This window comes from Lithobates pipiens, unplaced genomic scaffold, assembly GCF_037356315.1.
Source record: "Lithobates pipiens isolate NorthernLeopardFrog02 unplaced genomic scaffold, aLitPip1_a1.2 Scaffold_22, whole genome shotgun sequence".
In the NCBI taxonomy this organism is placed as follows: Eukaryota; Metazoa; Chordata; class Amphibia; order Anura; family Ranidae; genus Lithobates; species Lithobates pipiens.
This window is the reverse complement of record NW_027507784.1, coordinates 152,122,047-152,147,795: the sequence shown is the minus strand read 5'-3', so window position 1 is coordinate 152,147,795 and position 25,749 is coordinate 152,122,047. Positions and strand designations below refer to the sequence as shown.

Genomic DNA, 25,749 nt, shown 5'->3' with positions numbered 1-25,749 from the left:
ATTCAAACAAGACGAGTGTACATGCAGTTTCAGTGGACGAATAGCCATGCAATTTTTGTTCTATAAATAGTTTCCACTGTGTCGTTTGTGCACCCTCAGCAACCTTATACATACATAAAGGTTGTCTGTAAAATAAGCATTCAGTCTTCAATCCTGTTTTACTAGAGTATGAATGTGGACAGATATAGAAACAAAAAAAGTTACAATATTCCATTGAGAGTAATCAGTACTCTTACATTTTGCCATGTGTTGCTGTATGTTAGTTTAGAACTTTAGATCATTAAAATCTTAGCAATAATATATTTTTTTTTTCTCTGTATATTTGGGAAAAAATATTTTATGAAAACTCAACATCTAGTCCAAAGGATGCACGTGGTGGAACACTGCTACACTCACTACAAAGGAAATTAACAGAAATGTTCTGTCTAGGTTATCAAAATTCTTTTCTCTTATATTCACAGACCGACACAGCTCCTCTCTAACAAAATGGGCTGTCAGCCCTATCACTGGAGATACTAGGCAAAGTTGTAACACAACACTTCAGAACTTTTTTACGCCCAGGGGGCGGTTCCTAGGCTACAACCCCCACAGCCTGCCCTAGCAGACTCCAGTTTTTTCTTGCCTAGTGAGGAGATAAGACCTAGGAACCCTGCGGGCCCATAGGGGTGTGTGTGTTTTTTTTTTTTTGTTTTTTTTTTGTTTTTGTTTTTTTGATGCAGAAGCTTGGCTTTTTGCGCAAGATGAATGATCCTGTGATCTATCAACAGCCGGCTGGGTGAAAGGCTGGTTCACTTATCCTTGTAGTCTCCCCAGTCTGGCCATTGAGTGTGTGCAGGTCGCAGCTACGACTTGGCAGGCCACGACATACCTCAGCTCCAGAGGTGGTCGGTGAGCTTTATGCTCCGGCGCATACATATGACCGGGCTACTGATGTCTGTGTCACAGTATGCCGGGCCAGTAGTCTTCCCTGTATTGATCAGGAGCTGACCATGGAATGTCCCCCAGCTCTTCAGGACTGGTAAGTACAGCTCTCCCTGTCTTGGCAGGGTGGAGCAGCTGGGCATTCCCAGGGAGGTCGATTTCCCCCTCCTTTCCCCCCTCACGGGGCATGGGGCTGTACATGTGCTGAGCGGTGTGTGTGTGCCTGGGCTCTCACCTGGGGGTTTAGCTGTACTGGGTGCCTGGGTCCTGCAGCTTAGTCCCGCTGGATGCCTGTGTAGTCTGCCCCTGTGTTGGAACAGCGCTATGTCTGCCACATGTTCTCTGTAGTCCCTCCATAGCGCTGTTCGGTGGTCATTTTAAGTATGGGCAAGGGTCAGACAGGCTTCTGGCTTCAAGCGGCCATTTTCCTGGTGATTATCTATTAGAACACTGGCGGCCATTTTCTTGTAGCAGGACCGCGTTTTTTGTGCTCTAGCAGCAGCCCCTGTGCTTCCTGTTTGGTCATCACAGAGCGCTGGGAGGTTTATCCTGTGATTCTGGACACGTGTGTTAGATCGCTCACAGATCGTTCACCGATCATGTGACCGACCGGCCGGCCACTGACAGTTTTGCTATCTCTGCATCTGGGAGCGCTGGGGATCATCAGGCACTGCGGTAATACAGCGCGGAACTGCCCAGGATGGTGAGTCCAGCGGGTTAGAGCCCCTCAGTCAGCGGCAACAGGAGGGTGGGACTGTCACTGTCCTAAGTACCCTTCGAGTGGCAGACAGGGTAGGGTCAGCATGGCTTCAGAAACTGGTGTTTCTTCCCCCGAAATCCAGGCAATTGCAACCGGGTCACCTGCCGGCTGCGCGGTGCCTATGGACACCCTTACGGTGGTCCTCAATTAGTTTGTTGACAAGATAGAGGCTGAACGTGGGAAGAAAGGTGCTAAAAAGCAGCCCCTGTACCCCGGGGAGAGCTCTGACGCAGACTCAGGTCCTGCTGAGGCCGGTGACGCTGACCAGGACCGTTCAGACAGTGAGGATGAGTCCCCGTCTGCATCGCATAGTAGCCCATTATGTGTCACTTACCTGACACAGGAGCAAGCGAAGTCACCGCTGTCCCCTGTAGTCCGCCGCATCCATCTTCTCGGTGGGTCTCCCAGCTCTGCCGCTGTCATTCGGCGAAGCCGTGATGACGTCACTCCCGCGCATGCGCACGGGAGCCGAGACGCGCGGTATTGCGTGCCATCTTCGTTATCGAGGATGCCACGCTCCGTGCGCCTGCGTGCTGCTGTCTACGGCGCATGTGCCCGTCTTCAGGCAAATATCTCCTAAACCGTATAGGTTTGGGAGATATTTCTTGGACCTACAGGTAAGCCTTAATCTAGGCTTACCTGTATGTCAAAGTGGTTTGTAAGGGTTTACAACCACTTTAAGTACGTCTGTGATGCGGCCCTGGATACTCTCCCTCTGTTATCCAGGGCTTCAGTGTCAGCTGTGGTGCTGAGGCGCCTGATTTGGCTAAAATGCTGGTCTGCTGACCAGGCATCCAAGAAAGCCCCGACGGATCTTCCCTTCCTTGGCGACCGGCTCTTTGGAGCCTCATTAGATGACATTATTAAAAATGCCACTGGTGGTAACAGTACTCTACTCCCATAGGCCAGGAAGGCTAAGGAGCCACGATGCAGGCAAGGGCCCTCTTTTTCCACTCACAATCGGCTTTTTCGTCCGCCCGGTGCTTCGACAAAACGTCCCCAGCCCGACAGAACGCCCATGGACGGTCAAAAACGTCCCTGGAACCGCAAGCCTGCGGACAAAAGTGCTACCGTGTGAAGGTTTGCCCTCACCCAGGCCTCGGGTGGGGTGTCGCCTTCAGGAGTTTTCAGCCCGGTGGTCCAGTTATCCGACCAATGGGTCTTCAATCTGATTTCCATAGGCTACAAGATGGAGTTCCTCTCTTGGCCGCCAAACAGATTCTTCCCCTCCAGCATACCTGTATCCCCGGGTCGCCGGGAGGCCCTGTTGGGGGCTGTAAGGGACTTGCTGAATTGAGGGACGATTGTACCAGTTCCAGAGCCGGAACGCTTCCAGGGATTCTACTCAAATCTGTTTGTGGTTCCCAAGATGGAAGGGGTATGTCCAATCTTGGACTTAAAAGTCCTCAATCACTTTGTAAAAGTGCAGAGGTTCAGGATGGAATCCGTTCGCTCAGTAGTTGCTGCACTCCATCAAGGGGACTCCCTGGCGTCCTTGGACATCCAGGATGCGTACCTGCACATACCCATATGCCAGGGGTTGACAAATTTGCTTGGAATCTAGGAGCCAGCTAAAAAAGTTTGGAGCCAGGTCCGTGACGGCGATCTGGACCTGTCCCTGGCCTGACATGGAGACGAGTGAGGGGAAGATATCCCCCAGCCCCCCCACATATGAGATCACCTCTCATTGGACACACCGCTCGAGTGTTAAATGGTCGCTGTGATTGGCCATTTAGCATGATCTGTGATTGGCTGTATTCAAGGGACACGGCCAACACAGAACTTCCCTGATGCGCGCCCATGGCGGTGTGCAGAGGGGAAGTAAACAGGAGGATGTCCAGGGATGCCCTCCCGGCAATTGGTGTCGCTGTAAACATCTTTCATCTATAGCGCGGGCACGAAGTGGTTAACAAAAGAATGTGACTTCTTTTATTTCCGCCATATTCCCTGAACCTGATCAGACAGCCCTTGTGAAAGGGGCCAAGCAGGTAGGATTACAAATAATAATTTTTTTTCCTTAATTAAATTTTTTTTTTTTTACTTTTAATAAATAAATAAAAGCCATTATGAAAAAAAAAAAAAAAATAGCTATAATATATATATATATATATATATATATATATATATATAATATAATTTACCAGCCACCACGCTCATCGTTGGGCAAAAGGCACCAGATGACGCCCGCAATCACTTCCTTCACTTTGGGAAGGAAATAGGTGGACAGTGAAAAACAGGCAGGGCTTTGAAGCTCCATTAGGATTAGCATTATTGGATGGCTTGTAATTTCAACATCCACCACAAGATGGCGCCAGACTACGGAAAGACTTTAGAAGGCCGCAAAGCCGCGGCCTCAATTACTGGCCGGCGCGGCCCGATGCAATCACACGGCGGAGTTTAGGGGTCCACACGGAGACAGGATACCCCAGCTGTGTTGCGCCAGGACGCGAATTCTAGTCGCAAATGCGACCTGGTGCCCAGGGTTTGTCGAGCCCTGCCATATGCCTTTGGCATCAAAAGTTTCTGCGTTTTTGCAGTCGGTGAAGTCCATTACCAATTTGTGGCTCTTCTTTTTGGTCTGCCATCAGCCCCCCGAGTCTTTACCAAGGTATTGGCTGCAGTATTGGCGTTGCTGAGACAACGTGGGATTGCGATAGTGGGTTACCTGGACGATCTCCTCCTGAGTGCATCTTCAGCCTCAGAATTAGAGGAAGATGTGGCGATCACCATGCAGACCCTGCAAGAATTTGGGTGGCTGTTGAACCTAAAGAAGTCGGTGATTGTGCCGACCCGGCGTCTGGAGTACCTAGGTTTGCTGTTGGACTTCAGGAAAGCGAGAGTTTTTCTCCCTTCAGACAAATTGCAGACTCGCAGATCCGCGGTGAAACTGCTGATGAACCACAAGCGGTCATCGCTCTGGTTTTGCATGCGAGTATTGGGGCTCATGGTAACCTCCTTCTAGGCAGTACCTTACACCCAGTTCCATACCAGAGTACTGCAGAAGGAGATCTTGTTAAAATGGGACAAGTCTCAGTTGTCCCTGGATCGACAGATCCAGGTGAGCCAACCAATCAGGGACTCTCTGATCTGGTGGTTGAGGTCCCCAATGATTCAGTCCGGAAAATCTTTCCTTCCTCTGAAGTGGATGGTGGTCACTACGGACGCCAGTCTATCCGGCTGGGGTGGAGTGATGGGGGTTCAGTCGACTCAGGGCCTCTGGTCGACGGTAGAATCCGAGTTGCCGATCAATCTGCTCGAATTGAGAGCGATCAGGCTGTGTCTCCACACATGGTTGGTGAGTCTTCAAGGGCGTTCGATTAGGATTCAGTCGGACAACGCCACGGCGGTGGCATACATAAATCGCCAAGGGCGAACAAGAAGCACAGCCCTGCTTGGGAGGTCGCTCACATACTTCGGTGGGCAGAGCGACACGTTCCGGCCCTGTCGGCCATTTACATCCCGGGTGTGGAAAACTGGCAGGCGGACTATCTGAGTCGGCAGATGCTGAACACCAGATGTGGATCTATTGGCCTCCCTTCTCAATCAGGTGTCAAGATTCATGTCCAGGACAAGAGATCCATGGGCAGACGCGCTGGTGGCCCCGTGGGATCAGCTGATCTACGCCTTTCCTCCACGGAAATTGTTGCCACGTCTGCTTCGAAGAGTGGAAGTCGAGGGGATCCCAGTGATACTGGTTGCCCCAGATTGGCCTCAGCGTCCTTGGTACGCAGATCTGGTGGCAGACGCTTCCTGGCGACTGCCGTTGCGAGAGGACCTCCTTCTCAAGGTCCGTTTTTTGGGGGAGGGGGTTTTTTCATCCTGTTTTACCATCGCTGGCTTTAACGGCATGGCTGTTGAGAGCCAGGTGTTGAGAAACCGGGGTTTGTCGGACTCGATGATTCCAACTATGTTGAGGGCACGGAAATCTTCTTCCAGGAAGATATATAATCGTACCTGGAAGGCTTACATCTCCGTGTGTGAGGAGAATGCTTGGCATCCGCGTTCCTTTTCCATAGCAAGGATCCTGCTGTTTCTCCAGCGAGGAGTAGACCAGAGATTAGCATTGAGCACCATCAAGGGGCAGATCTCAGCCCTGGCTGTCTTTTTTTTTTTTTTTTTCTTTTTTTTTTTTTTAAACGACCCCTGGCGTCGCACTCCTTAGTGGGTACCTTCGTTTAGGGGGTACGACATATAGTCCCTCCGGTGCATCCACCGTTACCTCCATGGGATTTGAACCCGGTGTTGTTGGCGCTTCAAAAACTGCCGTTTGAAAATATCGGGGAGATTCCCCTGTTGACTCTTTCCCAGAAAGTGGTCTTTCTAGTGGCCATTACCTCGGCCAGGAGGGTTTTCGGAATTGGCAGCCTTGTCTTGCAAGTCACCCTATCTGGTCATCCACAGGGATAAGGTGGTGTTGCGTCCGCAACCATCTTTTCTACCGAAGGTGGTCTCGGCTTTTCATATCAATGAGGACATTGTATTACCATCGTTGTGTCCTAAGGCGAAGCACCCCAAATAGGTGGCCCTTAACGCTCTCGACGTGGTTAGGGCTCTGAAGGTGTATTTGTCTGCCATTGCTCCCTTTTGGAAGTCAGACTCCCTGTTTGTTTCGGTGGCTGGCCCAAAGAAGGCTATGGTGGTCTCGTCGGCCACCATTTCCAGGTGCATCAGACAGATTGTAGTACAAGCCTACGCCTTGAAGGGGCAGGTGCCCCCCTTTCCGGTCACGGCCCACTCTACAAGGGCAATCGGAACGTCTTGGGCCTTCCAACACCAAGCGTTGGTTGCTCAGGTGTGTAAGGTGGCGACCTGCTTGTCTGTCCATACGTTTACCAAGTTCTACAAGGTAGACGTTGGTGCATCGGCTGATGCCTGTTTTGGCCGCAAAGTTTTGCAGACGGCCGTGTAGTTGCAATTGAATATGCAAGCTTAGTTTTTCCTGTGTGTTTTTTTTTTTTATTTATTTTTAATTTTTTTTATAAAAACGCAGTACTGTTGTGTTTTATGCACTGTTGCATTACTTGCACAATGTTGCAGTCTTGGGGATCACTCCTGTTGAGGATACCCGGTTATATGGTGGTGTTTTTCCACACACTGCTGTGTTTTTTTTTTTTTTTATTTATTTTTTTTTTTTTTGGGGGGTTTGGTTTCACTAGTTCCCACTTGCCATGGTGGATGAAGTTTTTATGCTGTTTTTCCCGCCCCTCGTTTTGGCACTGCTTGGGGATGTCCCATTTTGTTACAGAGAGGAGCTGTGTCAGTCGGTGAATATAAGAGAAAATAGGATTTTTTGTACTCCCCGTAAAATCCTTTTCTCTGTAATTCACCGACCGACACAGAACCCACCCCTCCTTTTTCTCTTTACGTTATACTGCTTGTTAACGTACTGAGTCTGCTAGGGCAGGCTGTGGGGGTTGTAGCCTAGGGACCACCCCCTGGGCGGAACTGAATGTTCTGAAGTGTTGTGTTACAACTTTTGCCTAGTATCTTCAGTGATAGGGTTGACAACCATTTTGTTACAGAGAAGAAGCTGTGTCGGTCGGTGAATTACAGAGAAAAGGATTTTACGGTGAGTACAAAAAATCCTATTTTTTCTTTTGTTAGCATTTCAGATGTACTTTTCTATAATTTTTCCCTGCTGTCCATTTAGCCTAACAATAGTGGGTACAGGATATCTATTACTGGATTGGAAATTGTTGGACACTGTATTGCTGTGCACTATGTCTTTGACTGGTTAGGCCTCCTGCACACTGCAGCTGTCAAAAAGGCAATTGATGATTGTAATTTTTTTTCCTGCCCCTTAACACCCCTCTTTTCCCCTCTGTTGTCCATGTGCACATATTAGTTTACAGGCAGTTAGAGGCAGGGGTGTTTAGGAGCAGAAGTCTGAATGCACCGAAATTGCGTTCTAGAGAGGAGCTTTTGGGTAGAAAAAAAACGCCTGAGGTGTGTAAAAGCACCTATGCACTAGGCACATTTAGTGCATAAGTGTTCCTTGATTTTAAATGCTTCACGCGCCTGAATGCGTCTAAACGTCAGGAGAAAAGCGTTCAGTAGAGCATAGTGTTCATGAGGCCTTGCATCACTTTTTCTTTTATATGTATAACTGTATGTGCATAGTGTAAAATACTTGTGCCTTAACTGAGCCTTTTAAATATGACCGGACAAACTCTAATACCTCTTACCAAAAATGCGGACACTAAAGGTTGGCTTGGTGAGCATTCCCAATCTAGCTGCAAGTGTACTCGTTATTACAAAAGATGCATGGGGCAAACACGCATATTTTGACCAAAAGGTAATGCACCTCAGTGCTGCTTGTTTTGTGGAGAACCTGAGAAAACTGTAGCAACTGGAGAAATACTTGCAGTGCTCAGCCAAAATGCCAATATATTTGAAATTGTTTTATAGGAATATGCCAATTTTTTTTTTTTTTTTCTAAAGATATTATTATACAGGATTTATATATCGCGCCAACAGTTTACATAGCGCTTAATAACATAGCTCTACAGATGTCATCCCGATTCTCTTATTCTGATTTTACTACCTGGTAAATTACTAACATTGAATTAGTATATCAGCGGGTGTCAGGAAACCTTGTGAGCAGTTCTAGCTTCCGTTTTTCTGTTCTGAGGGGTCCGGGTTAACAAAGCTGCTTTCACCAGGTCCTTTAGTTCAGAATCGATTGGATCTTGTGGAAATTATGATGGATGGTGACAATTACTGACCTTGTCATTGTGAAGTCTATACTTTCTAACCAGTGCTATTCTTGGTTTACAGAATAAAATTCTTACGGATATTGATGTGTTCATGAATATTAAACTGCCAGAAGCAATTGAAATAAGCAGCATAAGTGAGGTAAGTATTTATAATTTTTGTGACGCGTAGATGTCAATCTCCTTGAGCAGTTGGGATGCATTAGGCCCCTTTCACACATGCGGACAGTATGTCTGTATTTCGTCCATCTGTTTTCGGATGAAATACGGACATACATACATCCATACGGGATAGCGAGTGTCAGTGTAGAAAAAGTTTACAAAGAGGTGAGATATGCCAGCGGTAGATGCTGCTATCTCCTCTATGAACAGGAGTTTAACTTGTCCAGTGGACAAAGTACAAGTGTTTAGAGATCCAGCTGTTGGAATCTCTGCTTAAAGCCTCATTTGATGTAGCTGGTGCGGTAGCACAATCTGCAGTAGCAGCAATAGGCATATGTCAATCCCTTACGGACAAATTCAAGCAGGTTATTAAGAGTTCCTGCTCTAAACTTATGAGGCCCAAAGTTTATCTGCGCTACCTACATCCTTATGCTTTGCAGTGGACGCTATCAAGGATTCTATCCATCGGGTATCTCACCTTGCACTCATGTTGATACGTATGAGTAGGATTGTGTGGCTAAAGAACTGGTCAGCTGAGTTACCATGCAAGAAGCTCTTGGCTGGGTTTCCCTTTCATGAAGAAAGGCTGTTTTGGGGAAGATTTGGATAAATATATCCAAAAGATTTGATCGAGTGGGGGGTAGACTTCGGTGGTTCAGAAACTTGGCAAAAGGAAATCCAAGACAAATGGGTCATCTCTGTGGTAGTCCTGGGCTACAAACTTGAGTTCCAAGAGTTTCCACCGTCTTGTTTTCTAAGATCAAAACGTTCCCAAGGATCCAGTAAAGAAAAAGTCCTTATTTTTGGCACTGGACTTGTTAAGGTCTCAGAGAGTAATAATAGAGGTCCCCTCAGAAGAGCCGGACATGGGTTTTATTCAAATCTCTTTACGGTACCAAAACCAAATGGAGATGTCAGACGTTTCTAGATCTCAAAGATCTGAATCCTTTCCTAAACATCTGCTCCTTTCGAATGGAGTCAATCCGGTCAGTTGTATCCAGCCTATGGGGAGGAGAAGTTCTAGCATCCATAGATATCAAAGATGCGTATCTACATGTGCCAATCTTTGCTGCTCACCAGAAGTTTCTGCGGTAGAACAGCGCCACTTTAAGTTTTGTGGCCTTGCCCTTCAGGTTAGCCACTGCTCCTCTAGTATTTACAAAAGTTCTAGCCCCAGTACTAGCAAGACTAAGAGGCCATGGTATAGCGGTAATGGCATACCTAGATGACCTGCTACTGGTATATCAGTCAATAGCACGGTTAAACCATGGGGTGTCCAGAACGGTCAGTTATCTGGGACACCTGGGTTGGATTCTCAATCTAGAAAAATCATCCTTACGGCCAGTAAGAAGGCTCTAGTATTTGGGCCTGGCCATAGACACAACCCAGGAAAGGGTGTTTCCCTAATCGTCTTTCAGGACAGCCACTATGAGAGATAGACTCCTCCTCTTCCTCTGGAAACACTGCGCCAGCCCATAAATTCTTACTTCCCCTGCCGGACCTCAGTTATTAGTGTTTCCTTCGGCGGGGAGACACTGTGCAAGGAACCAGGCCGATCAGTCGGGAAGGCTGTGGCCGTTTTGTCGTTAAAAGAACCCAGTTGAAAGAAGCAGGGGCTTCGTTTGGAGAAAGCTGGGTTCAAACCGTTCGAAACCAACGTCCGCGTGTCGGACGAGTCGAACGGTTTACTTACCTCACCAGGTACTGCCACCCCTTCCGAGTCGAGCGCGGCTTCAGGTCGTGGGGGACTCCTATCTCGTCTACAGGGACGCAGCTGGCAAGCCGTTCGGAAGATTTCCCTGTACATGGGTACAGTCCGCCCCTTTTTTTCTTTGAACCAAGCGGGCCGAACGACGGGCGACGTCGTATCCGGCGGAAACGAAGGCTTGACCTCGAATACGATCGACTTCCGGTTCCGGGTCGTGGAGCTGATAGGAGGGCCGGGCACAAGCTGGAGATGAGTTCAGAACGCGCACAGGCAGCGTGGAACTCTGTAGCAAGCAGCCACCTGCAGTCATGTCGGAAGCTGAGGCTCAAACGACAGACTCTATCTCCAGCATTCCTAAGGTAAGAGCACCCTGGGGAGGGGTACTCTCTATCTAGGTTCCCCCCACCCCAATGTATGGTTCTATCATGGGGGGGGGGGACAGACCCCCTGGGTGGCCAGGGGGGAGGGGAGGCTCAGATCCCTTCGTTTTAAAAAAGGGTCTAGTGCACTCCCAGGGTTGTATCCCGAGCTTTTGATTGACTTTGTCTTTTTCTGTTTTTTCTTTTTTTCCTTTTTTTTTTTTTTTAGAAAGCTACGGAAAAAACTAGGTCTACGCATAGCTCTAAAAAGAAGTGTGCCTCCTGTAGGGACATTTTAGGGGAATCTTGGACCAAAGTGTTGTGCAAGGGGTGTATTGACTCCCTCGTTAGGGAAAGGGAATCTGAGCAGGAGTCAGGACTAGCAGCTTCAGTTAAAGAGCTCTCGTCCACCTTCTCTTCTTTTAGGTCCCTTTTTGAAAAATTTCAGCTTCCCACGGGTCCATCTCCCCAGGATACAACCCCACCTCTAGCACAGAGCTCTGCTCCGGTCCAACCTGCTAGTACAGGGGGGACAGAGGTTGCAGGCCCTTCAGGGACAGGTAGGGAACTTCCAGACAGTTCCTCTTCCGATTCCCAGGAGGGTTCCGAGGGGGAGGACCAGGACGGGTCCAGGAAAGCCTCCAGATATAAATTATCCCTTGATGAGGTAGAGGACCTCTTAAAGGCAATTTATGCAACCCTCGGTATCCAGACGGATAAAAAGCCCCTAACCCTGCATGACCAAATGTATTCAGGTTTGGGGGAGCCAAAAAGAAGGGTGTTTCCAGTGCACGAAGTGTTAATGGAAACAGTTAAAAAGGAGTGGCAGGATCCGGAGAGAAAACCCTTTTTATCTAGATCCCTCAAAAGAAGGTTCCCATTTTCAGAGGACCCGGCATGCCTTTGGAATAAAAGTCCCAAATTGGATGCCGCTTTCTCCCAGGTCTCCAGACACACAGATTTGGCGTTTGAAGACATGGGGGCCTTGGCAGATGTCATGGACAAAAGGATTGACTCTCTGCTTAAAAAAACGTGGGACTCGCCTATCGGCAATCTTAAGCCTGAAATGGCAGTTACAGTTGTGGCTCGCAATTTAGAGCACTGGCTCTCACAGATCCAACAACATATTGAGGCAGGCACAGATAAGGAAACCATTCTGTCATCCTTCCCTACTATGCTGCGAGGGATCACTTACATAGCAGATGCCTCTGCTGAGTCAATTCGGCCAGAAGGGCCCTCTGGTTAAAAACATGGCCAGGGGATAATGCTTCCAAGATAAAGCTATGTGGGATACCCCTCACGGGGGACCTCCTTTTTGGCCCAGGGCTAGAGACGGTTCTAGACCGGACAGCGGACAGGAAAAAGAACAAAAAAGGGGTTTCGGGAGGGGAAAAAGAAAACCTGGCCCCAAAAAGGCAGGGGCAGAGGAGGGGCGATTTTTCGCCCTCCGATCCAGCCCCGTAAAACCCAGTGACATTCCAGCTACAGTGGGAGGAAGACTGGGGGCCTTTCTTCCACAGTGGGAGACAATATCCCCCAATCAATTTATTTTAGGGGTAATAAGAAGGGGGTACCTCTTGGAATTCCTAAGACCACCCCCTCAAAGGCTCCTTGTCACGCATCTACCCAGGTGCATGGTAAAGGCCGAGGCCTTGCTAGAAGCTCTGAGGGAATTGGAGAATCAGGATGTTATTCTCAGGGTCCCAAAAGCAGAAGAGGGAAGGGGTTTTTATTCTCACATCTTCATAGTGAAGAAACCCTCAGGGAAGTTCAGGTTAATTCTGAACTTAAAGCCCCTGAACGCTTCAGTGACATACAAAAGATTCCGCATGGAATCGATCTTTTCAGTAAAGGCGCTTCTGCCCCACAACTGTTTCATGGTATCTCTGGACCTAAGGGACGTGTATTTACACATCCCTATAGCGGAAGCCTCGCAGAGGTTTCTACGCCTTGCCATAGATCTGGGCGGAGAAACAGTACACTTTCAGTTTCAGGCCCTGCCATTCGGGCTATCCTCTGCTCCCCGCATTTTTACCAAAGTCCTGGCAGAAGCCATGGCCTTTCTTCGGCTCCAGGGGATATGTATAATTGCCTACCTGGACGACCTGCTTTTATTTGCAGCATCCCCAACACAGTTGGTCAAGGATCTCGATCTAACCAAGGGGGTCCTTACAGACCTGGGGTGGCTTCTGAACTTGGAAAAGTCCAGCCTGATCCCCTCACAACAGATCTCCTATCTAGGTTTCCTGTTGGACTCAACACTGTTGAGAGTTTTTCTACCAAGAGAAAAGGTACGAAAACTGGACAGTGCGGTGGCCTCTCTTCAGAGCAGCCAGCTGGTTTCCATAAGGGTTCTGATGTCAGTACTGGGTCTCCTTACATCCACCCTTCCAGCAGTGCAGTGGGCAGGGCTACACTTTCGTTCCCTACAGACCTTCATCCTAGGGGTGTGGGACCACAGTCAGGAGTCCCTAGACACCCTAGTACATATTCCACACCAGGTGAAGAGATCCCTCTGGTGGTGAAGGAAAGTGACAAATCTGTCGCAAGGTCGTCTGTGGCTCATCCCGATTTCTCGGGTAGTAACCACAGACGCAAGTGGAAAAGGTTGGGGGGCACATTTGGGTTCCCTTCTAGCCCAGGGCACTTGGGAGGACGGCGAGTTGACTCGATCGTCCAACTGGAAAGAATTAAGGGCAGTGGGACTAGCCCTCAAATTCTTCAAAAAAGAGCTCCGGGGTCACCACATTCAGGTGCGGTCGGACAACTCTTCCGTAGTGGCCTATTTGAACAAACAGGGTGGCATGAGAAGCGGAGCCCTGTTGTCTTTAGCGACAGAGATCCTGTCCTGGGCCGAAACCTACACCCTTTTGCTCTCAGCAATTTTTCTCAGGGGAGAGAAAAACTTGGTAGCAGACTTTCTCAGCCGAAAGAGGCTGAGGGAGGGCGATTGGGTTCTCAACCAGGAGGTCTTCAATCTCATAATAAAGAGATGGGGTCTCCGGAGGTGGACCTGTTCGTGTCCAGAAACAATGCAAAAACCCCCTGTTTTTTCTCCCTAAAAAGGGGAGAAGGAGCCTTAGGGGTGGATGCTTTGAGCCAGAATTGGCACTTCAGAACTTGCTATGCCTTCCCACCTCCAGCGTTGTTGCCAGCAGTTCTGAGAAAGTTTCAGATGGAAAGCACATCTCTGATTCTGGTGGCTCCACATTGGCCCAAGAGAGCATGGTTCTCAATGCTAAAGCAGTTGGCGGTAGAACCTCCCTTACTCTTGCCCCCTCGGGACGATCTCCTCTCTCAGGGGCCAGTCCTCTGCCCACAGGTATGCCGGTGGAAGTTAGCGGCCTGGCTACTGAGGAGGGTTTATTAAAATCTAAGGGATTTTCACAGAGACTAGTTTCTACCCTCCTGGACAGTAGGAAAAAGGAAACTCGCCAGATCTATGAAAAGGTCTGGTTGCGTTTCAACAAGTGGTGCGCAGAGAACTCTTTCCCAGTACGGAGCTCCTCCGCAGTGTTGGAATTTTTACAATGTGGGGCAGATAAGGGCTTATCCATTAGTACCCTTAGGGGTCAAGTATCAGCCCTCAGTGTTTATTTAGAGGATCATTTGGCTGCCAACCCATGGGTAGTCAGGTTCTTTAGGGCCCTGTCCAGACAGAGACCGGTCCAGGGTCTGTCCTTTCCCAGATGGGATTTATCTTTAGTTTTGCAGAGCTTAACTGGACCCCCCTTTGAGCCTTTAAAGGAGTGTTTTCTGAGAGAGCTTACTCTGAAGACAGTGTTTCTGGTAGCAGTAACAACTGCTAGGAGGGTCAGTGAGATGGAGGCCTTATCAGTCAGGGCTCCCTTTTGCGTTATTTTTCCGGATCGGATAGTTTTAAAGACCGATCCAACCTTTTTGCCGAAAGTGGCATCCAGCTTTCATAGAAGCCAGGAAATAGTTTTGCCCTCCTTTTTGTCCCAATCCCTCCGGTGAGAAGGAACTAAAATTCCATTATTTGGATGTTAGGAGATGTATCCTACACTATCTGGAACTGACCAAGTCATTTAGAAGGTCAGATTCCTTATTTGTTTTGTTTTCCGGGGCCAGGAAAGGTTGTAAGGCGTCCCGGCGCACTATTGCTAGGTGGCTCAGAGTAGCCATCGAGCAGGCTTATTTAGTTGCAGGGAAAGAAATCCCAGTGGGTATTAAAGCACACTCCACTAGAGCTATGGCAGCCTCCCAGGCAGAAAGAGCGGGAGCAACGCCAGAGCAGATTTGCAGAGCAGCAACATGGTCCAGCTATTCCACTTTTGTAAAACACTACAGAGTGGATCTGGTGTCGGCAGGTGAGCAGACCTTTGGGCGAAAGGTTTTGCAAGCTGTAGTCCCACCCTAACTGGTAAGTGCTCGCTTATCCTCTCATAGTGGCTGTCCTGAAAGACGATTAGGGAAAATTAGAGTTACGCTTACCGGTAACGTCTTTTCCAGTAGTCTTTCAGGACAGCCCTAGTTCCCACCCGAAAATTGGGGGGAGTCTTACAAAAGACCAGAGCGCAGCAAGATAATGGTATTTGATAAATATGTTATTTAATGTGTTCTTGTGTCTCCCCAGCTGGCCGGAGGTATTCTCTATATAAACTGAGGTCCGGCAGGGGAAGTAAGAATTTATGGGCTGGTGCAGTGTTTCCAGAGGAAGAGGAGGAGTCTATCTCTCATAGTGGCTGTCCTGAAAGACTACTGGAAAAGACGTTACCGGTAAGCGTAACTCTAATTTTTTTGCCTCAGGCAAAAGTCAACGCTCTAAGCCCTTGTACACACGGTCGGACATTCTGACGAAAAATGTCCGATCTGACCGTGTGTGGGCTTCATCTGACTTTTTCCGTCGGAAAGTTTGAGAGCTGGATATAAAAATTTTCCGACAACATGATCCGATCGGACTTTATCTGATTGTTTGTAGAGAATTCCGATCGGACAAAGTGCCACGCATGCTCAGATCAAATTCCTAGATCAAAGCTATTGGCTACTAGCCTGAACGTAGTCCTGTCGTAACTAAATAACGTCATCGCGTTACGAACGATCGGATTTTCCGACAACTTTGTCCGACCGTGTGTATACAACACCAGTTTCGGACAAAATCCGATGGATTTTGTTGTCGGAATGTCCGACCGTGTGTACAAAGGCTAAGAGTGCTGGTCCAGGTGGTCAGGGCAAGGAAGGGTCCTTCCATTCGCCTTGGCATGGGATTACTAGGGAAGATGGTAGCTTCCGTCAAATTAGTTCCCTATGCCCAGTTTCATTCCAGACTGTTGCAACACAGTATTCTGTCTGCTTGGAACAAACGGATCCAAGCCTTGGATTGTCCAATGAATCTGGCTCCAAAAGTACGGCATGGTCCCAATTGGTAGCTGATAACCAGGAATTTACCGAAAGGAAAATCCTTCATTCCAGTTTCCTGGAGAGTAGTAACAACGGATGCCAGCCTGTGGGGCTGGGTAGCAGTTCTAGAAGAGACCACAGTTCAAGGAAAGTGGTCAGAGTCCGAGAAGACCTTGCCCATCAATATCCTAGAGATTTGGGCAATACATCTGGCTCTGATAGCCTGGACGTTCAGGTTGTGGAATTCTCCTGTCAGGATACAATCCGACAATGCCACAGCAGTGGCCTATATCAATCACCAAGGGAGCACCAGAAGCCACGCAGCTCAAAGGGAGGTGGTAGTGGTTAGCACTTACGCTAGCAGAAAAAAAGGACCATATTCTGTCTTGGGCAGAGAAACGGGTTCCTCACCTATCTGCAGTCTGCATTCCAGGAGTGTAAAATTGGCAGGCAGATTTCTTGAGCCGTCAACAGTTGTTGCCGGGAGAATGGTCGCTACATACCGATGTCTTTTTCACCATATTCCAAAGATGGTGTACGCCAGACGTAGATCTGTTGGCGTCTAGGTTCAACAAGAAGTTGGAAAACTTTGTGGCAAGAACAAGGGATCCTTTTGCACTTGGAATAGATACGTTAGTGACCCCATGGGATCAGTTTTCACTGATTTTATGCATTACCTCCAGTTCAGCTATTACCACGGCTGCTCCACAGGATCAGGGAAGAAGGGAAGCCGGTAATCTTAGTAACCCCAACATGACCCAGAAGACCCTTGTATGCAGGGATCATGAGAATGGCAGTAGGGGAGTCATGGACTCTTCCATCTCGACCGGACCTGCTGTCCCAGGGTTCGGTAATCCATCCTGCCTTACAGTCTCTAATTTTAATGGTGTGGCTATTGAAACCCACATTCTAAAAAATCTGAGGCTTTCAGGTTCAGTAGTAACCACCCTGATTAATGCCAGAAAGCCGGCCGGCCTCCAGGACCGTTTATTACAGGGTCTGGAAGACCTATGTTGCCTGGTGTGAAACCAAGGGTTGGCATCCTCGAAAGTATGTCATAGGAAGAATTCTGGCCTTTCTACAGTTAGGAGTAGAAATGAAGCTGGCTTTGAGTACAATCAAGGGTCAGATTTCGGTCTTGGCAATGTTTTTCCAAAGGCTGCTTGCTTTACATTCTTTAGTCTGGGCATTCATACAAGGGGTAACTCGGATAACACCAGTTAGAGCACCCTTGTTCCCATGGGATTTGAATCTGGTTTTGTCAGGGTTGCAAAGAGAAACCTTTGAACCTATACGTAATATTCCTTTGCTCCTTTTTGACAAGGAAATTGGTATTCCTAGTTGCGTTAACCTCTGCAAGAAGAGTTTGAGTTGGCTACTTTCTCCTGTAAAGAGCCATACTTCATTCATAGGGATAAGGTGGTGCTGCATCCTCGCCCAACCTTTTTACCAAAGGTAGTGTCTGGTTTTCATCTGAACCAAGATGTTTCCCTACCTTCCTTTTTTTCCCAGAACCTTGTTCTGCAGAAGAAAAAGTATTGCATTCTGTCGATGGAGTGAGAGCAGTTAAGGCCTATCTTAAAGCGACAGCTCACATACAGAAAACAAATGTTTTGTTTGTGTTCCCAGAAGGCCCTAGAAAGGGCCAGGCAGCACCAAAATCTACTATTGCTAAGTGGATTCGTCAGGTGATTAGTCAGGCTTATGATCTGAAAAGAAAGGTTCCTCCATTTCAGATTAAAGCACACCAAGCCTGTGTGGCTCAGTTTTGCAAGGCCGCTACTTGGTCATCGGTGCATACATTCACAAGTTTCTATCAAATGGATGTAAGATGGCAAGACACCACCTTCGGACACCACCTTCGGGCACAGTATGCTGCGGGCAGCAGTATAGGTCATCACGCCTGATGGTGGCTGTTTTGCTTTGTGTCTCCCTCCCCTCAGATGGCATCGTGTTGGGACATCCCACATAGTTATTACTATTGTGCCGTGTGTCCCGTGATGTACGATAAAGAAAATAGGATTTTTATTACGGCTTACCTGTAAAATCCTTTTCTTGCAGTACATCACAAGACACAGAGATCCCACCCCTCTTATTGGGATAAGTATATATTGCTTTGCTACAAAAATTGAGGTACTCCCGGTATGGGAAGGGCTTTATAGAGAGGGAGACTTCCTGTTTTTTGAGTGTACCAGTGTCCATTCACCTATAGGTAGCGTATAACCCCCATAGTTATTATGGTGCTCTGTGTCCCGTGATGTACTCCAAGAAAAGGATTTTACAGGTAAGCTGTTCGAAAAATCCTATTTTCCAGTCCTTCAAATGGATTATATTTATCAAAAGTAGGAGATTGAGAACACAAAACCACCCGGAGTTTGCACTTCATATGTTTCCCTTGCTTTTATCTAATACTTTGTGATAAAATATAGCTACTTGTAAGAAATTTACGACGGGCTGCCCCTGGAATTCTACACTCATTTCCAAGACACACTAGTCCCAGAACTGCACGCGTTATACGCTCACATGTTTGACACAATGTCCCTCCCTGCCTCCACGGGTGAAGCCCTTATTGTCCTTATACCCAAGCCTGGTAAGAATCCTTGCTATCCGGAGTCATACCGCCCAATCTCTCTCCTACAACTGGACGTAAAAATCCTAGCTAAAATTCTGGCCTTGCGACTCAATAAAGTTATTCTCAGCCTGATGCACCCTGATTAGACGGGGTTCATGCCCAACAAGAACACCGCCTTTAACCTCCGCAGGCTCTTTATGAATCTGCAGGCCACTCATGATAACACTGGCTCCCGGGTAGTGGTGAGTCTCAACGCCGCGAAGGCGTTTGACTCCGTTGAATGGAGTTATTTATTTGAATGCCTGACTAATTTTGGCTTTGGTCCTAACTTCATCAAATGGCTTCAGCTTTTGTATAGCGCTCCCACTGCCAGGATCCAGGTTAATGGCAGGATCTCGGACTCCTTCCCTCTGTCTCTGGGTACTCGCCAGGGATGCCCACTGCCCCCCCTTTTATATGCACTGGCAGTTGAACCGTTGGCCATTGCCATTCGTGCTCACCCGCACATTAAAGGCCTGCGCTCGGGCCCTCTGACGGAAACCCTCAGCTTATACGCAGACGATATGTTGCTGTATCTGGAGGACTCAGGCTCCTCTTTGCAGGCGGCCCTACGGCTGATAGAGCAGTTTGGGGAATACTCTGGACTACGGATTAATTGGTCCAAGTCCCAGATCCTTCCCCTGGATCTGGGAGCCCCATCCGCTGATCAGGCGGCACAGCCCCTGGTCAGGGCAAGTCTAATAAAATATCTGGGAGTGCAATGTTCACAATCTTTAACTGACTACACCACCTTAAACATAGAACCCTTGTTCGCCCTGCTTAAACATAAAACCCAGACTTGGTCCCGTCTCCCCCTTGGGGTGATGGGCCCTGTAAATTTGGTCAAAATGATCCTACTCCCCAAGCTGCTCTATACGTTCTGGAACGCTCCCCTGCGAATCCCACTCAGAACCTTTAAATCCTTGGAGGCCCTCTTAAATACGTTCGTCTGGGGCTCGTCTCGGCACAAGCTCTCATGGGGTGTTCTGAAATGTCCTTCCCACCTGGGTGGCACTGCCCTACCAGACCTGTACTATTATTACCTGGCCTCCCAACTGTCCCACTTCTATTATTTTAATCAGATTGACAGGGATCGATACGCCACTTTGGTGTGCTCCCCCCACTCGGCTCCGGTCATGTATCCGCTCCGTCTCATCATGCGCGGCCCCCGGGGATTGGCATGCTGTCCCATCATTGCTTGGTTTGGCAGCAGGCTACGTCCATTACTGGGGCCCCCAGGTTCCACTCCCACACCCCCCTTTGGGATAACCCCCTGCTCCCCGAACTTTCTAGAATCCCCGGCCGCTCTCTGTGGCTGGCCGAGGGCGTTATTTTTCTATCCCAGGTCATTACCAATGGAAATATCAGACCCTTCCAAGCCCTTAAAGACGAATTCGGCCTCCCTAACCGAATGTTCTTTAGATACCTTCAGCTCCGCCATGCCCTTAATTCTCAATTCGGATCCCCTATCCCCAGACTTGAGACACTCCCAATAGTGACGGCGTTACTAGGAGACTACCCTAAGAAAATGATTTCTTTCTTCTACAACAACTTACTCACGCCAGGGGCAACCATCCGTGCATACCGACTTAAGACTAGATGGGAGGCGGACGTGGGGGTTATCGAGGACGTGGACTGGGAAACTGCGTTAGATACTCCTAAGCTGGTCTCCCCTAAACTCTCAGACAGACTTACACACCTTTACATGCTACACAGGTCATATTTAACCCCTAGGCGGCTGTCCAAATTTAGGCCTGGCTACGATCCGTCCTGTCCTAAGTGTGGTGATCCCCAAGCCACGTTCTACCATCTCCTTTGGTCCTGTCCTGAGCTGCAGGCTTATTGGAAACAGGTTGTTGACTTCCTCCATGACCAAATGGGCTCCCTGTTGACGCTCTGTCCCCGCCAGTGTTTGCTGGGGATTCTCCTTGTACCCGAGGAGACAAGAATTCTGACTACCTTCCTGCAAGAGACTCTGTATCTTGCCAGGCTGCAGATAGCCCGCACCTGGTTGAGCTCAACATCCCCCCACTGCCTGGCAATGGAAGGCGGCTGTTAACGCCACTCTCCCCTATAAAAAGTTGTTGTATACACATAGGGGCTGCCCGGGCAAGTTTGCCAAGATATGGGATAAGTGGGTGGGGGATCCGGATACGTGTACAGCCCAGTGTAACCTGTAGCTATTATGCCCCCTAACCTAATAAGGGCCGGCCCGATGAGACCTGTTGACCCCCGTAGCTGAAGGAGGGGCTCCCGCCCCAAGATGACGGTTCCATGTCCCCCCCCCCCCCTTTGAACAACCCTACGCAACCTGGGCTGTGGATTTGTCTGCGACTCCCAATCTCTGAGGTCCTCTCTTCTTCCCCTCCCTGAACACATCGCACTACTCTTGTTAATGTACTATTAAACTTGTAAACAAAGAACTGTTTTCTCAGCCCATGCTATTGTTAACAGCTGTTGTATCCGTATATTTGGTGCATGTTGCACCCCACATGTGTTTCTGTAATCCTCTGTATTTTTTTCATGCTCAATAAACGTTCCTTTTCAAACTAGTAAGAAATTTACAGTCAATTGCTGGTATGTATTTAGTCTTTAGATCCATTGGCCACAGAAGAACAAAAGAGCGGACGTTTCAGTCATGAAAGTAGAATGTCTGTAGAAGAGCTTCAAGGATTTAGGTAAATAAGATGTATTTTATCTTTATTTGTCTAACATAATTACAAACATTTAATGTCGCCACTTTTGTGCTCCTTTGAGAACTACAACCCCTCTATCACAATCAGAGGGTAAGACCACCTGGGACTGTAAGCTCAAGATATAGCAGCCAATAGAGCAACTAAACAGGTGTACCCGGGTACCGATTCTGACAAATGCGAGAGCTGTGTTACTGCATGCAAACGGAGGTGTGCCAGAGGTGGGGGATCTAATGAGCCACCCGGTCTTCACCAAAGCCAATGGAAGTGTGGATGTTGAGCTGCAAGGCAGGCCCCAGGTTGCTGCTCTCTAGCTCACCTGCGTTGGCACAGTGCAACAAAAAAATAGCTAGAAGGACAAGGGTACACACAGGAGACTAAGAACCAAGAAACCTACCACAGCTAGCTAGGAAGGGACACAGAAGAGCATAGACAGAGAGAGAGAGAGACAGGAAGCTAGAAAGGACTTCATAAAAATAACAAGAAGCTATGCGGAGAAAGAGAGACACACACACCAACAAGGAATGAAGGGATCCACTTACAAAAACCAAAGGTAATATAACTGCACAGAGGGAAAACACTAACAAAGAAACAACACACAAGATGTTGCTCGATTACTAACACACAGTTGCAGAGGCTTAATACCTAGGTTCGGGGCAGATTGGCAGGAACCCCAGCACTTCAGACAGGGGGTAAACCCCAGTGCCAGATCAATGTTCATGGAATCATGACACCCTCTGCCACAGTGGCAGATAAGACTTGTGTTTTTTCACAGATCTCTGTAAATGAATGATGCTCTGTATGTGCAGAGCGACAAAAGGTCATGCCAATTCAAAGTTAACAGGAGAAAAGTCCACGGATTCTGTAAGGGAAGGTGGGTTGGGATGTAGGGGCACGTTGCACCTTAAAAATTGGTGTAACTTGAAACAAGGTCTGAAAGGTCAAATAAACTTTAGGCGCAAACTTGAACTGTTCTACTTGCCCAATCCATTGTTGTTGGTACACAATAGACAACTCCATGAGCACCGTTGTGTGCACTTCTGGTTCCATGGGTAAGAAGCCTGACTTTGTCCCTTACCATCAGCTAAGCCTCCATGCCCAGCACAGTAATAGGTCAGAGGTAAAGTTTATGCCTCATACACTGCTTCTGTTAAACTCACGCTTTTGTGTGTGTGTGTGTGTGTGTGTGTGTGTGTGTGTGTGTTTTTTTTCTGCACTTGAACTCCTCTGTTATACTAGATGTCCATGCACACATGGATATTGTTAGTTGTTTAGTAGTAGAGACGTTTAGAGGATGCGATCTGAAAACCCTAAAATTGCCTTCAGGAGAGGGAATTTGGACCAAAAAAAAATAAAAATACTGGACACTGTTAAACATGCCTAAATGCTAGGCACGTTTAGCACTTTAGTGTTTATTTCAATGGACGGAATAAATTTAAATTCTGGCCAATTAAACACTCTAACACTACTAAACTCTGCTAAACTCGCTTAACATGGTTTGAAAAAAATGAGGCTTAGCTGCATTTATAGCGCTGATTTTCTACTCTCAGAATAAACCAAGATTACAAGAAACCATTGTGCATGAGACCTTAGGGGCAGGGCCAGGTGCAGGTCCCCAAAATCGTATGTCAAGCCAAAAACTTTTATTCTAGCTTTTGATGGAGTGGGGAAAGGTTAACGCCCATCAGATTATTACCACGTTCCAGGACTGTACAGGAGATTTGTTTACTTCCAGTTCTGCTGACATTTTACTAGTCAAGATGGAAGGGTAACTCCACAGCAACACCACAGACAGAAATAAGATGCTTTTCTTTAGTAGAGTAGTGGGGAGGCTAGAACCCACTGTCAGATTTGTATTTGTTTCCCTGTTGCAGATTTTCTTTTGATCCCTGTGTGGTAAAATATCAGCAGGACCAGAAGCGAGGGTAATTCTCTTCAACAGAGCCCCAAAAAGCAGTAAAAACCCTGAAAGTATTAAATTCTTCCCCATTTATTCAAAATTAGAAGAAAAAAAATATTGGCGTGACGAATACCTTTAAAGCGGAGGTCCACCCTAAAGTGGACCTTCCACTCATTGGAACCCTCCCCCCCTCCGGCACCACAATTGGCACCTTTCGGGGGGGAGGGGGGTGCAGGTACCTGTACAGTACAGGTATCTGCACCCACTTCCGGTGTAGATTCTGCAGAAGGTACGCCCCTTTCCGCAGAATCTACGCCCCTTTCTGAAGGTCCCCCGCTGTCTGCTGGGAAACACACGGATCCCAGAGACAGCGGGGACCATCCTTGCTGCGCAGCGCGACTTGCGCATGCGCAGTAGGGAACCGGGAAATGAAGCCGAAAGGCTCCACTTCCTGATTCCCATACCCAAGATGGCGGCGGCAGCACCCGAGAGACGATCGAAAGATCGGCTTCGGGTGCTGACATCGTGGGCGCGCTGGGCGGGTAAGTGTCATTATTTTAAAAGTCAGAAGCTGCAGTATTTGTAGCTGCTGGCTTTAAAAAAAAAAAAAAAACGGCGGACTCCTGCTTTAACTGCTGTCCTCCTCTGTTTCCCATACTTCCACGGGTGTGATTTAGGCCCTGATCACGCTGGTATTAAGATGAGTTTGAGGCACGTTTTTAACGCACCTCAAACTCCTTATAAAGCAGTCTGCAATTGATAATACGGACAGCACACAGTGCTGCTCACATTATCAATACACAAAGCATTGTGCTGTGCTGTCTTGGCTGCGCTTCAAAAGAAAGCTTTATCTGGAGTTTGGAAGGAGTTAAAGTGTCAACTTCTTCCATTTAAGTCTATGGTTAGGCATCATAAAAATGCTGGCTTGCTTTTGTGGTGAGTTTGCAGTGTATTAGGTAGGGCTGAAACAACTAATCGGTTATGAAATTAATCGATTACTATTTTCATAATCGCTTAATAGGCCAGTAACATAATGGGGTTAAAAAAACGAGAAAGAGCCCTTTATAGTACAAAAAGAGCAAATTATCGCTACTGTAAATATTACTTTCACTGTTCTACAGTAAAAAAATTAACCCCTTACAGTAGTGATTATCTGCTTTTTTTCCTACTATAAAGGGCTCGTTTTTGTTAACCCCCCATTATGTTATTAAACGTGTTAGACCTGGTTCACATCTATGCGTTTTATGGTGCTCTTTGCAGAAATGCACTACGGTTCACATCTATGGGACACGTTCACATCTGAAAGGGTCTTGGAATTTTAATGCACAATAGTGCTTTATTGGTTCAATATACTTCAATGGAGAAGCTGCAGAAAAGCATGTAATGCGTTTTTGCAGCAATTTTTGTTTTTTAATCTGCCCGAAAAAATGCAAAAAATGCAAATTGCAGTAAAATCACTTGCGCAAAAATCAAAACGTACAGCAAAAAGCACTACAGAAACAGATCAAAAGCAAACTGCATAGGTGTGTACCGAGCCTTATGCTGGCCACACAGATCAATTTTCAGATGAGAATATTCAGACGAAAAATCTTTGTACATTCGCTGAATGAAAGAATTTTGTTTGAAATTTTCACTTGTTTTTAACATTCTGTTTTTAAAATGAATAATTTCTGAATGAAAACCACATACATTGTGTGAAAATTCCTTTGACTAAGAAGTTTTCTATTTCCAAATTTTCCCGTCACTGTGGTTGAAAATGACCGTCAATTTGACCCACTTTTTTTTTTTTTTTTTTTTTTTTAAGGTTATTAACCGATTAATCGGCCAACTAATCGATTTATGAAAATAATCGTTAGTTGCAGCCCTAGTATTAGGCCTTGTTCACAACAGCCCAAAAAAAACCTAGGCTTCGGGTGCATTTTTAAAACACGTGAAACGCACATAGGGCACTTAGGAAATATTTGTAACTTGCCTTTAACGAGCGTCCAACCCAAGGAACAACTCGCATTAACACTATAGGTGCGTTTGTTAAATGTCAGTATTAAGCGTGAACAAGGCATTATTCCCATTTCCCCCATTTGACATTTCTGGTGGCTTATGCTTAGTTATTGTAAGAAAAAATTGTTTTTTTGTGCGTTGCGCTGCTGGATTATATATGTCCTGGATGGGGGGAGTGAGGAAGGAAAAAAGAGGGGGTTTTTTATGGGGGAGGGGAAAAAGGTTTGGGGGAAAAAAACCGCTGAAGTTGATAAATTGGTGTGGCGGATTTAGGGATGTCAAGTCTGCTTATCACAGAGTTTTGCAATCCTTGCTGTGTATGTCAGTAAATGCAGCAGAAGTAATGGATAGCTGGCAGGATCACAAATTATAGTCCACAGTTACTGGTTGTGGAAAATAGTCATAGAAAGGGGATGATTTCTTTAGCACAGGCAGGTAGGCAGCATGTTCAAGGATAGAAGGTACCTTGTAAAAGACATATAAACAGAAGAAAAAACAGCGCCAATCTAAGTGCAGTATTGTTGAATCAAAGACATTTAATTTGTGAAGTTATGCACTCACAC

The 25,749-nt window shown here is 47.3% G+C and overlaps 2 protein-coding genes across 2 annotated transcripts in view; one reads left to right on the top strand and one right to left on the bottom strand.

Annotated features, from left to right (window-relative positions):
• SGO2 (shugoshin 2) overlaps positions 1-25,749 on the top strand; it is an 87,207-nt gene that overhangs the window by 18,326 nt on the left and 43,132 nt on the right. The window contains exons 4-5 of the mRNA XM_077448463.1: positions 8,459-8,536; positions 21,185-21,273. Coding sequence (XP_077304589.1) covers positions 8,459-8,536; positions 21,185-21,273 — 167 coding nt within the window. The remainder of the gene's footprint in view (positions 1-8,458; positions 8,537-21,184; positions 21,274-25,749) is intronic.
• CUNH2orf80 (chromosome unknown C2orf80 homolog) overlaps positions 1-25,749 on the bottom strand; it is a 158,568-nt gene that overhangs the window by 104,255 nt on the left and 28,564 nt on the right. The window lies entirely within an intron of this gene.